This window comes from Austrofundulus limnaeus, unplaced genomic scaffold (genome assembly GCF_001266775.1).
Source record: "Austrofundulus limnaeus strain Quisiro unplaced genomic scaffold, Austrofundulus_limnaeus-1.0 Scaffold1526, whole genome shotgun sequence".
NCBI lineage: Eukaryota > Metazoa > Chordata > Actinopteri > Cyprinodontiformes > Rivulidae > Austrofundulus > Austrofundulus limnaeus.
In genome coordinates this window covers 7,648-20,470 of record NW_013953928.1, presented here as the reverse complement: position 1 = coordinate 20,470, position 12,823 = coordinate 7,648, and the positions used below count along the sequence as shown (strand labels likewise).

At 38.6% G+C, this 12,823-nt stretch overlaps 1 protein-coding gene across 1 annotated transcript in view; it reads left to right on the top strand.

The window, feature by feature from the left end:
- LOC106535678 (breakpoint cluster region protein) overlaps window positions 1-12,823 on the top strand; it is a 30,512-nt gene that overhangs the window by 10,158 nt on the left and 7,531 nt on the right. Inside the window, exons 5-16 of the mRNA XM_014032741.1 lie at window positions 932-1,117; window positions 2,695-2,802; window positions 2,991-3,051; window positions 3,140-3,192; window positions 3,271-3,411; window positions 9,538-9,659; window positions 9,844-10,009; window positions 10,249-10,368; window positions 10,555-10,630; window positions 10,715-10,819; window positions 11,391-11,465; window positions 11,949-12,046. Of these exons, the coding sequence (XP_013888195.1) occupies window positions 932-1,117; window positions 2,695-2,802; window positions 2,991-3,051; window positions 3,140-3,192; window positions 3,271-3,411; window positions 9,538-9,659; window positions 9,844-10,009; window positions 10,249-10,368; window positions 10,555-10,630; window positions 10,715-10,819; window positions 11,391-11,465; window positions 11,949-12,046 (1,311 nt within the window). The remainder of the gene's footprint in view (window positions 1-931; window positions 1,118-2,694; window positions 2,803-2,990; window positions 3,052-3,139; window positions 3,193-3,270; window positions 3,412-9,537; window positions 9,660-9,843; window positions 10,010-10,248; window positions 10,369-10,554; window positions 10,631-10,714; window positions 10,820-11,390; window positions 11,466-11,948; window positions 12,047-12,823) is intronic.

Sequence of the window (12,823 nt, the reverse complement as noted above, 5' to 3'; positions counted from 1 at the left end):
ACACACACACACACACACACACACACACACACACACACACACACACACACACACTACTGAATTTCTTATTTCTTGAAGACTCTTCGCTTTTCATCCAAGCAACTCTTAATTCAGTCTGAAAGTGTTTGGAGCTAAGAGAGCAGAAYCTCCCCTCCCTCCTGAGGGTCTTTAGGGTCTGTGTTGGCCTGTGACCAAAACATGTGTCATGTGGACCAGGTCAGCAAAGACCGTAACAATCCTCTGAAGGGAGTGGAAGGAGGGTGATTTGCATGTGGGTTCAGCTTCCTGCATTTTTAAAGTTTAGATTTTTGCATTTTTCAGTTTGATTGGGGAYCGTTCATCTGATGAGAAATAGAACGCCTTGAAAAAAAAAACAAGAAAATAAGTTCAGTAATCATTTATAAAAAAGACATCTCTGTGGATAAGTTTTGTAATTGTGATTAAAAACAAAAGTGAAATAAAAACTTTAGATGAGGTGTCTCACAGGGGAGCGTCTCTGAGGAAAAATAAGAAGAACTTCTCAAAATGTAAGAATGGGATGAGGTTCAGTATTCTGTTAAATACTACAGTAAAACAATGTTTGTCAGCTTATATTAACAAATCTATAGGAAATGTCACAGTCTGTGGTGCATACGTATTTAAAGCTTTGGAGACTGTGAGAGAGTTACAGGACTGAAAGTCAATGATGTGGTCCTGAACTTCAGTCCCTGCACTGAAAAACAAACCAGAAYCTGTTGTGAAATGTCTTCATGAGTTGGGAAACACTGTTGTTTACGTGTTGTTACTGTGTGCAAATTAAAACAAAAACATATTTAGACGATGTATTTTTCAAAATATAAATGTTCTTTTTAAAAAGTAAACTTGTTTTAAGAGGCACAGTAGATGGTTGAAATGTATTTTAATTCACTGTGTGAATGTTGTTTTTGTCTAGCCCATGAAGCCTCTGAAAGCTGCAGCCACAACTTCCCAGCCCATGCTGACAATCCAGCAAATCGAGACCATCTTCTTCAAAGTGCCTGAGCTACATGAGATCCACAAAGACTTCTACGATGCTCTGCTGCCCCGGGTCCAGGACTGGAGCCATCAGCAGTGTGTGGGGGACCTTTTCCAGAAGCTGGTACATGGGTTAACACTCCACGTCAGCAGATTTACAATCCATGCTGTTCTCCTGCGTTATCTGTCCTCTGTTGTGTATGGAGGACTGAAACTGACAGGATAAATGGATCAATCAATAAATAAATACACTTAAAATGTACCAATTAAATTAAAAAAGCAGAACTTTACCTCATGTTTTATAATTGAATTGAACTTCATATTTATTTTTCCATCTTAGTTCCAATAAATTATAAATTTCACCACATGATTTTAAATTTTACTGTTTTGTTTTTCCTTTTACTTGTACAAATGATTGTATTTAATTATTTTTTACAAATTTCCCCACTAGTCAATTTATTTCCATGTGTTGCTTTTACATTTCTCTGTCTCCTGTTTTTACATTTCCTTATGCATTTCTGTCTCATTATTCAAATAAGGGTGGCGGTCCTTCTTAGGTCAGCTCACCTCCTATTGGTCAACAGACAGGAAGGAGCAGGATCCATGTATAATTTATTGGAACTGAGCTGGAAAAATAAATATGAAGGTCAATTAAATGATAAAACATGAAGTAAAGTTCTTAATTAATGCATTTTAAGTGCATTTATATATTTATTAGTCCAGTTATATGTTTCTGTTTTTATTTCTAATTATGTCAGTTTCYGTCCTCCATAGCCGTGAATCTAAAYTCAGCTGGATGTTTTAGAATCTGTACAAAACAAAAAAATGACGGAAGTTTGTGTGTGTGTATGTGATGTCATACAGGTACATGTCTTGACAATGTGCCTGAAACATTGAAAAACTTGTTTTTCCACTGTCTCTTCCTTTAAACGTCAGAAACAAACCACTCAATGTAAACAAGGAAGTTTTCCCACTGTCTTTAAATTCTTTTAAACGGCAGAAAKAAACGACTCAATGTAAACAAGGAAGCTTTAGCTCAGTGGAGTACAAACGATCAGATGTGCTGATATAAGGTGAAATGTTGTGTTAGTTGTGTGTAGATTTGAAACATAGTTTGGCTGCACCACATTAAAAAGCCAAGTACAGATCAGCTTTTTATGTATTTTGCTAATTCAAATCCTCACGTGGATAAAAACTTCAGCTTAAGGTTCCAACAAGCCTCCAAACTATCTGTTGTTTTTTCATCAAACAGACCACCGTTTATCCTTTCAATAATTTTCAGAAAGTAATGATAGCACTCTTTTAAATGCCATCCCTTGATCTTTTAGTGGTTAATAGGAGGGGACCTGCAGAGTGAAGAGGTGGTAGCTGCTGGCTCTGGTTTTAATGCTCAGATGATCTTGGAACGAAGCTTTGAGTAGACTGCCTGGAGTCGTCTCCTGGCCAGATAAAAAGCTCCGCTTCACCACAGAACAGCCAGGAGAGGAATACAAACGGCTCTGTAGGAGGCTGATGAATAGGAGTTATCTCAGTGTTTGTTGTAGGCTGCAGAAGATTAAAGGCTCGTTCCTGCAGAACAGAGATTTCTATAAAGACATGTAAGCACACTCTGAACCCCGCTCAGTTTGTATCTGACAGGTTATCATGACACAATCCTGAAATCTCTGCGAGTCCAACCTGTGTCCTCTGTGCACCCTGCAGGCCAGCCAGCTCGGAGTGTACCGGGCCTTTGTGGATAACTATAAGGTCGCTGTGGAGACGGCAGACAAGTGCTGCCAGGCAAACGCTCAGTTTGCAGAGATATCTGAGGTATGAAGTCACGCTGCACACAGCAGGACGACGGCAGGCCAGTGTTTGATGGTTCGCTGCTGACACGGCAGCTTTTCAACACAAAGACTTCACAGCTGCAGTCAGTCTGGTTGTCTTATTCCCAGTATGAAGCAAAACTAATATTTAACATCAGGTTTTTCCTTATCCTTCATGTTGGTGTTGTATAGAATCTCAAAGTAAAACACATAAAGGACTGCAAGGACCAGTCGGCTAAACATTCACTGGAAAGTGAGTATGAGTGTCCACGTTAATCAGTGCTGCTGTAAGGAGCTGAGCTGTGATGAAGCCTGTTGAGCTGACTGTTCCTCCTCCACAGCTCTCCTCTACAAGCCCGTGGACAGGGTGACCCGCAGCACACTTGTTCTCCACGTGAGTCCGTTATCTGATGCCACGCCTTTCTCTTCAGGTTAACTGTTGGATTTATGATGTCTTTTGTTTCTGTTGCAGGACTTACTGAAGCACACTCCCTCCAGCCATCCAGACTACCCACTGTTACAGGACGCCCTGCGCATCTCCCAGAACTTCCTGTCCAGTATCAATGAGGAGATTACCCCGCGCAGGCAGTCCATGACTGTGAAGAAAGGAGAGGTCAGTGAGGAAAGCCTGTTGACTCTTCTAGTGTAGAATATACATTTATCAACACTGAGGTTAGTACTTATTGTGCTCAGGTGCTTTTGACAAATACAAATACGTTTCTCAGATACCAGGAGCTGCTTTCTTTTGCCTGGTTTTAATGGTTGGACACAAAATTACTAGACATTGGGCCTCATGTAAGAACCGTTCATACGAACAGGTTTGTTCTTAAGTTGTGCGTATGAGTGATTTAGGAGAATTTGTGGCATTCACCAATGTTTTCGTATTCTAAGATTTTTTTCAGATACGAACAAAATTTACGTGTGGTCCAGACCTGTCGTATATTTTACCAGCAGTCAGTCTGCTGTTATCCAGACGGGTTTTCTTCACTAATAACTTTATATTTCGTTAGTTTGAAGATATTTAGAATTGAAAATAAATCACACTCCATAATTATGTTGACAATAGGCTATTCTGCTTGAATTAGAGTTAAATTTTTAAATGTGTTAATGTGCAGGCAGACTTTCAGCAGTGAAGTTAACAGTGTCTGCAGCGTTAAGCAGGACAGGTAAAGTGGATAACTTCTTTCTAGAGGCAGAACAGRTGGGAGTACTGGTTGGAAGGTGGTTATTTAATTTATTCATATTTATGTCACCCGTGGTCGTACAGTCACTAACTGCAGCAACCCACAGGAGACATGGCATTAACGTTAACTTCAGCCGTTATTTCTTCACATTCCGTGTCTTAAGCAGCTCCTTTAATTCAACAACAGATTTTCTTTTCTGGATCCCTGAGAGCAGGACTTTAATCTCTGAACTCGTGAAGTTCTTCTTTTTACTTTGTGATGTCATTTTCATGAAAGGACACTTCCTGGTATCTGAGGCAGGAAACATATCCTTATATGGTGTTTTTAGGGTGGTAATTGTGCTAATCACCTCTCCTCGTGCACGACCAGCTGGATATGAACAGGTGGAATTCATCATGTTTACGCAGCTCATTTACACACTTTTCCTGAAGATAGAAGTGGTTGCTGAAGCTGATGTGGCATGTTCGTACGAAAAAAAGTAAGAGAAATTTAGGATAAGAATAGGAAAATATTCTTGCATGAGGCCAGATGTGTTAACAGACCAAAAGATTATCAGTTGGCAAATTATTTAGAGAGATTTTTGACATCATTAGCATCAGTCATAATGGAGCAAACTAAAGCAAATGAAAAACATACACTTTTATTACACTTGACACTTTGACATTTCTATTAATGCACTTCCTGCAGCGGGAGTCTTTTCACTGTGCAACACTGAACTACCAAGCACAATTATAAGACCCTCTCCTTACCGAGCTAATTGAGTTTAGCAAACACACAAATGGCTATAACTTCATTTTTCAGCTTTTGAGCTAAAGTTTAGTCTGGTAGGAGCCCAGAGTCATCCTCACAAACTCTATAGACCACAACTGTAAATAATTTAAAAAAAACATGTCTCCTTTAAACAAAGATCTTGTACAATCTGTTCTACTACCACACTAAATTTTAGCTCATCTGTGTAAAACTGACTGAGTTACAACTACCGGGAACTGTGTGTTTGCTAAGGCCAGTTCTGTGGCGGCCATGTTGACTCAAGCTGAATTTAAAAGCTATTCAGTTGTTGAAAGCTCCCCACTTTATTAAGTTTTAAATAAATTTTGTATTATTCTTCATGATATATTTTGCTAACACAGACAAATGAACACACACACACAGGAAATGATAAAAATAGGCCACAGCTGACGTAATGGCTCTAACTAATAAACTAGGGAGTGTTTTTGAACTGAAAGTTGAAATAAGCTCACTTCCTCTCAATAATAAAACTGTTTATGATGAGAGGGTTTGTCATTATAATTAGGTATCTCTGTATTCATTTGTTTTCTATAAAAGCACTGAACATAAGGAGCAGTTAAGGTTGATTATTATGTCCTAAATAAAACAATATAATACTAGACTTGTAAAATATTGATGTGAAAGTGGCAGTAAATGGATGAATAAAGATCTTGCAAAGGAAGGATAAAGGTATTGGTTTTAATGAAAGTTAATTTCGTAATAAACAGGCTCCTGAAGAGTTGTTGTGAAAACACTGACTGTTACCAACATACTGAACACGCTGCTGTACAGCATTTATTTGATCTTTGACAAAAAAAGCAGCATTGTGCAATTCAGGATTATTTCTGCCTCCATAAAAGCCCTGCCTGCCTGGGCTGTTCARAGTAAAACCCTCTGAGCACAAGGTGTGTGGAAGCTGCAATAAAACCCCGAGTGTGAGTCAGGTTGCTGCTGACTCACTTCAGTCTGTCTGCTGTGAAAGAAGCCGAGTGTGGAGGAAGCTAGTGACAYAGCAGAGCAAACACAGACTTCTGCCTCTCACTCCCATCCTTCCCCGCTGCGGCGTCCAGTCCGCTTCCCAGAAAGTGACTTGCAGAAGACCTTATGGACTCTGCTGGTCAGCCCACCTTTTGACTGGATGTGAGTTTGAACTTATCTGTGCTTCCTCCTTACGGCCCCTCCACACACCATGRGTGATTCAGATGACCTGATTGAGGACTTCCTCTGTTTTTTCCTTAGAATCGGTCCTGCCTGCTGGGGTAGGATATCAGCCCAGTGTGACGTTGTGAGCATTGTGTTTGGGAAGTCAGAAATCCCACATGAGATTGACAGATAACAAGCCAAGTCTTGACTTACAGTTTAAAATATGGGTTTGCTGTTGTGTAGGGTCTACTCATGGCTAAATTTGCATCTGTGTTGATGTTTTCCACTGGGACCTCCTGTAATTACCCAAAGCCATTTAAACCAAAGAGTTTATTTAGCTTCACTTCTGTACATGCCTCAGTGTTTCATTACAGTGCTGACAAACAGGGACATCTCTGAGCGGCTCTTGTTGTTTCCATTGGGTTATTGAGTTGCGGTCACGTTTGTGTCACCAAACAATAAGCGGATGTAACCCTTGCCTGGCCCTTTAAATCGAGGCCAGCGTTTGAACACGCATGGTTTCCTCAGTAGTATGTTTGGAACAAGCCAGGACTGAGCTGGAGTGTGCAGAGAGCAGCAGAGGAAAACCGTGCGGCAGTGATTTCCTTGTTTTTGTCGAGATGTGGTCGGTGTGGGGCCGCCGAGTCTCACGTGGGCAGTCCCTGTAAAAAGCTCAGCCCTGAGGTCAGAGGTCAGCAGAGGAATTCAGATGCACATCTCCTGCAGATAAAAACTGGTATTATGTAATATGTCATAATATCTGTGACATACTGAATTCAGATTTTTCTGATTTGATTGTTATAGAGATTTTTTACTTTACAGCTTTATACTGACCACAAAACAAACAAAACTAGAAAATTTCTGGAAAACTTTTGATGGACACCAGAGCAGCTACTGCCTGAAACTCCACTTTTTGCTCTAAAAACCAGTATAATTTGAGACAAAAGTTGCAAAATGTTGATGTTTTGATTCATAAACTCTATAAGAAATGTCACAGCTGCAGCCAGTGGCTTATAGGATCGACATGGTAACCAGACATCTTTGTTTCTTACTTCCTGACAGCAATAATAATAATAAAAAGCATCAGACATAAACACAAATTAAATAGCATCAATCAGTCGCTGTGTAAAAACTGTAAGTCATGTGAAAAACATTCCTGAGCTATAAGTTATTTTGTGTGTCTGCAGTGTTTAAAGTAGGAGAAATGAAAAGCTAATTGTTTAAGACACCTGGAGTGTGCTCTGCATCATCTGTCCCTCTCGTTGTTTACATCTGTGACTCTGTGGAGGAACTAAGATGGCGTCCAAACAGGGCAATTTCTCACAGCCGACAAAACAATTGTTTGATGAACAGCAAGCCCAACTGGATACATGTCATAATTAATGTTAATTTCATACATCAAATATGTAAAACAAAGCAAATATGTATGTAGAGAAAACAGATCTGTTATACCTGATGATGATGATGATGATGATGATGATGATCTAAACTGGACCTGAAGTTGGTCAATAATTTAGACTTTTAGCTACATGATCCATCCTGTACAGCAGTCTTACTGCTACAGTTTGTATAATAATATAAGCCACATATGTTAATATCTACCAGCTCCTTCAATAATTAACAGCAGTTACATCAGCTTTATAGGCTAACTTTAAACTGGTTCACTTCAGTTCTGGTTGGGTCACATTCACACTGAGGTAAATGTGTGGGTTTTTTCTTCTGTTTGTCCATCTGTAACACATTCAGCTTTCTGCCATTTGTACATTTTTTATATTACTTTTTTTTTTTAGCTTGTATATATCAGTGTTTTTCAACCCTGGTCCTCAAGGCACACTGCCCTCCATGTTTTAGAGCTTTCCTTGTGTTGACACACCTGATTCTGATGACTGCAGTTCAACAAAAGCCTGTCAATCAGTTATCAATTTAAATCAGCTGTGTTGAAGCAGGGAAACATGTAAAACATGCAGGGCAGTGTGCCCTGAGGACCAGGGTTGAAAAACACTGATATATATTACATTATCTTATATAATACATTTTATTATTTTATACATGGTCAACACTTACTCAAGGCTTTTAGTCGTCATTTACCAAAAGGCATAGTACAGAGGCTTGCTCTCTCTGCTAATAGCCATCTTGCTACAGTGAATCACAAGGTCACGTGACCAGTGCAAACTCTAGTTGTCTTATATAACTCTATGAAAAAGAATATTAAGTTCCAGTTTTGAAAATAAAATTATTAAGCTTAATCTGGGAGCCAAAGAGAGCTTGGATGCGTGTGAACTCTGCTCTCTGGGAGGATTTGAGAGATGACTAGAAGTCCTTACACAATCAGAGACACAGAGATTATTATGTTTTGGTTAGGACTGCACAGTATACAGAGGTGTCAAGTAACTAAGTACAAATACTTTGTTACTTTACTTAAGTAGTAATTTTGGTTATTTATACTTTAGTGGAGTAATTATATTTCAGCCTTACGTTTTTCTTATACTCCTTACATTTTATATCAATTATCTGTACTTTCTACTCCTTAATTTTTAAAAATGCAAATAGTATTTTATTTCTGTTTAACTTTGGCTTGTTTTTATTCCATCTTTCCATTGTTCAGAAAATAAATAAATAAATAGAAATCTATCCAGATGCAAGGGAAGCCCATGGATAGAGTGAATTTGATTGTGGTTGGATGAGAAGTGTAAATATAAACCATTCTGACACCCTATTGGATTAAATGCYCTCCACCAGACCTGTATGACAAAAATCCCATCACATTCCACCAAGACATACTGTAGCAGATGCATGTCACCTAGAATGAAGATAATTGTGGCTGAAACACATAGCCTAGTCAGTTAATTTCAAAATTTTCAACATTAATATTTTGATTTAACATTATACTCATTATTGACTTTAGAAAAATTGGAGGGGCTGTACGCTTTACGCTGTACGCACAGCCTAAGCTTTTATCCTAAATTGTTCATTTCTTTTACTTTTATACTTTAAGTGGTTTTAAAATGAGTACTTTTATACTTTTACTTGAGTAAAAAGCCTGAGTTGATACTTCTACTTCCAAAAACGTATTTTTAAACCCTAGTATCTATACTTCTACTTAAGTAATGGATGTGAATACTTTTGACATCTCTGACATAATATCACAAATGTTTAACTGTTTTTATTATTTGTGTAATGCTGTGTCTAGCTGCTCATCGCAGGTTTTCCTGATCTCATGCAGCCCGAGTTTTGATATATACATTTTGTGAGTGTAGATGTTGAGAAAATAAGCTGTTTTACAACAGTTTGGGAAGATTTAGGCTACTCAAAAGAATGCTAAAAGCAAGTGTGATAATAAACGATATGTGGTAAAATCTCCAAAAGTCAAAAAATGTAAATTCCAGATGAATAAAAACTTTAAAATATAGAACATGTCAGTTCAGATTTGTACTATAACTTTTAGTAATCTGTTTAAACTCTGAGTCATAATTCTGCTAGCAACTGTGTCTGAGCTGTAMAGCTACAAAGAGGGATCTTTGTTTCACTAAGATGTAAAAGTTTGCAAATATCATCTATGTACTGCTGCCAAAACCGCAGCAGACTAATCCTGATCAAGCTGCATATAAGTGACTGTTGAACTGTAAATTCTGTTTCTTTGTCAGAACCGACAGCTGCTGAGAGATCGTTTCATGGTGGAGTTACTCGAGGGTTCGAGGAAACTTCGTCACGTGTTCCTCTTCACCGACCTGCTGCTCTGCACCAAACTGAAGAAACAAGCAGCGGGGTGAGTCCAGCCTGAGACTGCATCCACCCTGCTGGAAAGGGAGAATGCTACCTTTTGTTCTTAGAACATAGGTTTGATTCAACTGATAGATCTTTGAATATCTTGAAGCGAAATGTGCTGTTTGCTTCATGCCGATGAGACAACAGAGCTATGTTTCTATTGTAGTTTTTATTCTGTCACTCAGTAAAGGGCAACAGTACGACTGRAAGTGGTACATCCCGCTGGCTGACCTGACCTTCCAAACTATCGACGACTGCGAGGCCTGCCCAATCCCTCTGGTTCAGGATGAAGAGATCGATGCAATGAAGATCAAGATTTCCCAGATCAAGAATGAGATTCAGAGAGAGAAGGTGAGAACAGACAGTAAATATTGTGCTGAGACTCAGCTGCAGTACAGACACCAGGACAATGAGGGACAAATACAAATTAAATCTAGCAGTTCTTTATGGATTGCGAAACATCAACCACCTTSTGTGCCAAGGTTTTGAACATGACTCTCCACGTTTTCCCATCTTTCAAGGCAGCGTTTTGATAATGAGGAACATAATGCGAGTGTGAGTCCATCAAAACTTTCTGCTTATGTCTGCAGAGGACAACCAAAGCGTCCAAGGTAATGGAACGACTGAGGAAGAAACTATCCGAACAGGAGTCTCTGTTGCTTCTCATGTCTCCCAACATGGCCTTCAGAGTGGCCAACAGAAACGGAAAAGTGAGTCAGGACTTTAAAAAGCATTTAAATATTTCAGAGTTTATTTGAGGAGTTTTTTAAAAAGCTAAATTAAAAATATTGAACCTTTTTAATTAGATTTCTGCTGCCCTCTGCTGTTGGTGGTCTGCATCTACAGGGTGTGACCACTGAAGCAACACTGAAATACTTTTTATTCTCCTTCTTCAGGGTTTTACTTTTTTAATTTCCTCTGATTATGAGCGAGCAGAGTGGAGGGAGATCATTCGCGAGCAGCAGAAGAAGTGTGAGTTCCATTTTTTAAACACCTAAAGTTATTTTTGTCTCTGTAGACATCAGGTAATTTTTCCCTCCAAACTGTGACTCTCAGGCTTTAAGAGCTTCTCTTTGACCTCGCTGGAGCTGCAGATGCTCACTAATTCATGTGTGAAGCTCCAAACGGTCCACACCATTCCAATGACCATGAATAAGGAAGGTAAATCTTGTTTAGTTGCATAATYGAGAATTTAAAGGGCCTGTGACATGCTTATCCTTCAAATACAAAAAGTCAAAGAAAARGTTTTTATATTTAAGAAAATTAGCAAAATACACACGATTTTACCCATTTTGTCACATAACTGGCATATTTTCCTCTTGAATTTGYCTCAGCAAAGTAAAACAGGAAGTGACATCAAAGGGGAACTCTTTAAGAAAAGAAACTCTATTCTTTGTTTATTGAAACAATCTTATTTAAACTCTTCATCTCTGTGTTAGTGACTCACAATATTCTAAAGAAACATCAGATTKTTCTCTAATTATTGTAGCATTGCTCTGTTTACATGCAGACATTCCCGTTTGACATCACTTCCTATTTCTTTACATGCAAATATCAACAACCGTTCATCACAGCAGCGAGAAATTTGTTTTGCAATATGTTTTCAATGTTCTCTTTCCAAAAATGCATTCACATTTATTACAATAAAAATCTGATGTCACAGACACTTTAATGCACTTCTAACATACTCTGTGTTATGATTCATTTTCAACCCAAACGGTTTTGTGCACAGATGATGAATCTTCTGGTTTATACGGCTTCCTGAATGTGATTGTCCACTCTGCGTCTGGGCTGAAGCAGAGCTTAAGTAAGCATCGTTGTCGGGTTGTTTTTTGATTAGAAACCATCTCACTGATTATTCTCACGGTTGCTTGTGGTGACACATCATCCTCTCTGTCAATCCTCTCTCTCTCTCTCTCTCTCGCTGGCTGTCTCTCACTCTGCTGCTGCCAGCTGGGAGGGCAGCTTGAGGGGAACAAGTGGGATTAGTCAGGAACACAGAGTACAGGCTGTCTGAAATATGTCTTTGCCTCCTCAAATCACTGCTTGCCTAAACGACTGTGCTCCCTGATGCAAAGTTGGGCTGGCAATAATCAGAGACTGCCTGCCTCAGAGCTTAAACACTCGCAGGACAGTGACACAAGCAGTTCTTGTTGATGAAGGCATGTTGTTCCAGTCAGATCTCACAACAAACCAGCATGAGCATGTCCCAACTAGATGCTTCATAAATTCCTCAAAGTCTCTGCTTCACTTTGATTTCATCGTTCAAACCAGTTCTGTGTGTCTTCAGACCTGTACTGCTCCCTGGAGGTGGACTCTTTTGGCTACTTTGTCAACAAAGCCAAAACGCGTGTTTACAGAGACTCTACAGAGCCCAACTGGAACGAGGTGAGACCACAAATCAGACTGGCTGCACATAGTTATGATGGTGATAAGTCTGTATTTGTATTGTACGTTTTTATTGATAGTTAAATAAAAGTGCTTTACAAACAATTCAACCTGAGGTGGGTAGAGTACCCAAAAGATGTACTTAAGTAAGAGTAGCACTACTTCAACATATTTTTACTCAAGTAATTAGTAAAATGTAGCAATCCAAGATATGACTCAAGTAAGAGTAAAATAGTATTGGGTAGTATTTAAAAATGACATCATCAGACACACCAAAATATATAACTAGTTGGAAATTTTGGTATTTTAAAGATCAAAATTGAAATAATTCATATAAATAACATATTTACAAAATAGTCAATTCAGGCAAAAAAAAATTCCAGATCGGTTTTTTTTTTCAATATAAAATTTATGACGCTAACAAAACCTGCAGGTGTGTGTTTCTGGTGAAGTTTTGGTGAAAACAAGTTTGTTCTTTATTCAGTGAAGTTACTCACAGTGGGTAGAGTTACCAGAAATTTTACTCAAGTAAGAGTAGCGATACTTCATCATAAAATTACTCAAGTAAACATAAAAAGTACAGCATAGTAAAATACTCTTAAAAATACATCTGTTCTAAAACGTTGCTCAAGTAAATGTAACTGGTTACTACACAACTCTGAATCTGACTGCAGTAATATACAATCTGACTAATAGATTGGTCCTTTTAACAGAAAGAAATAATGTACAACAACAAAAAGCCATTGTGTGTGTGTGTGTGTGTGTGTGTGTGTGTGT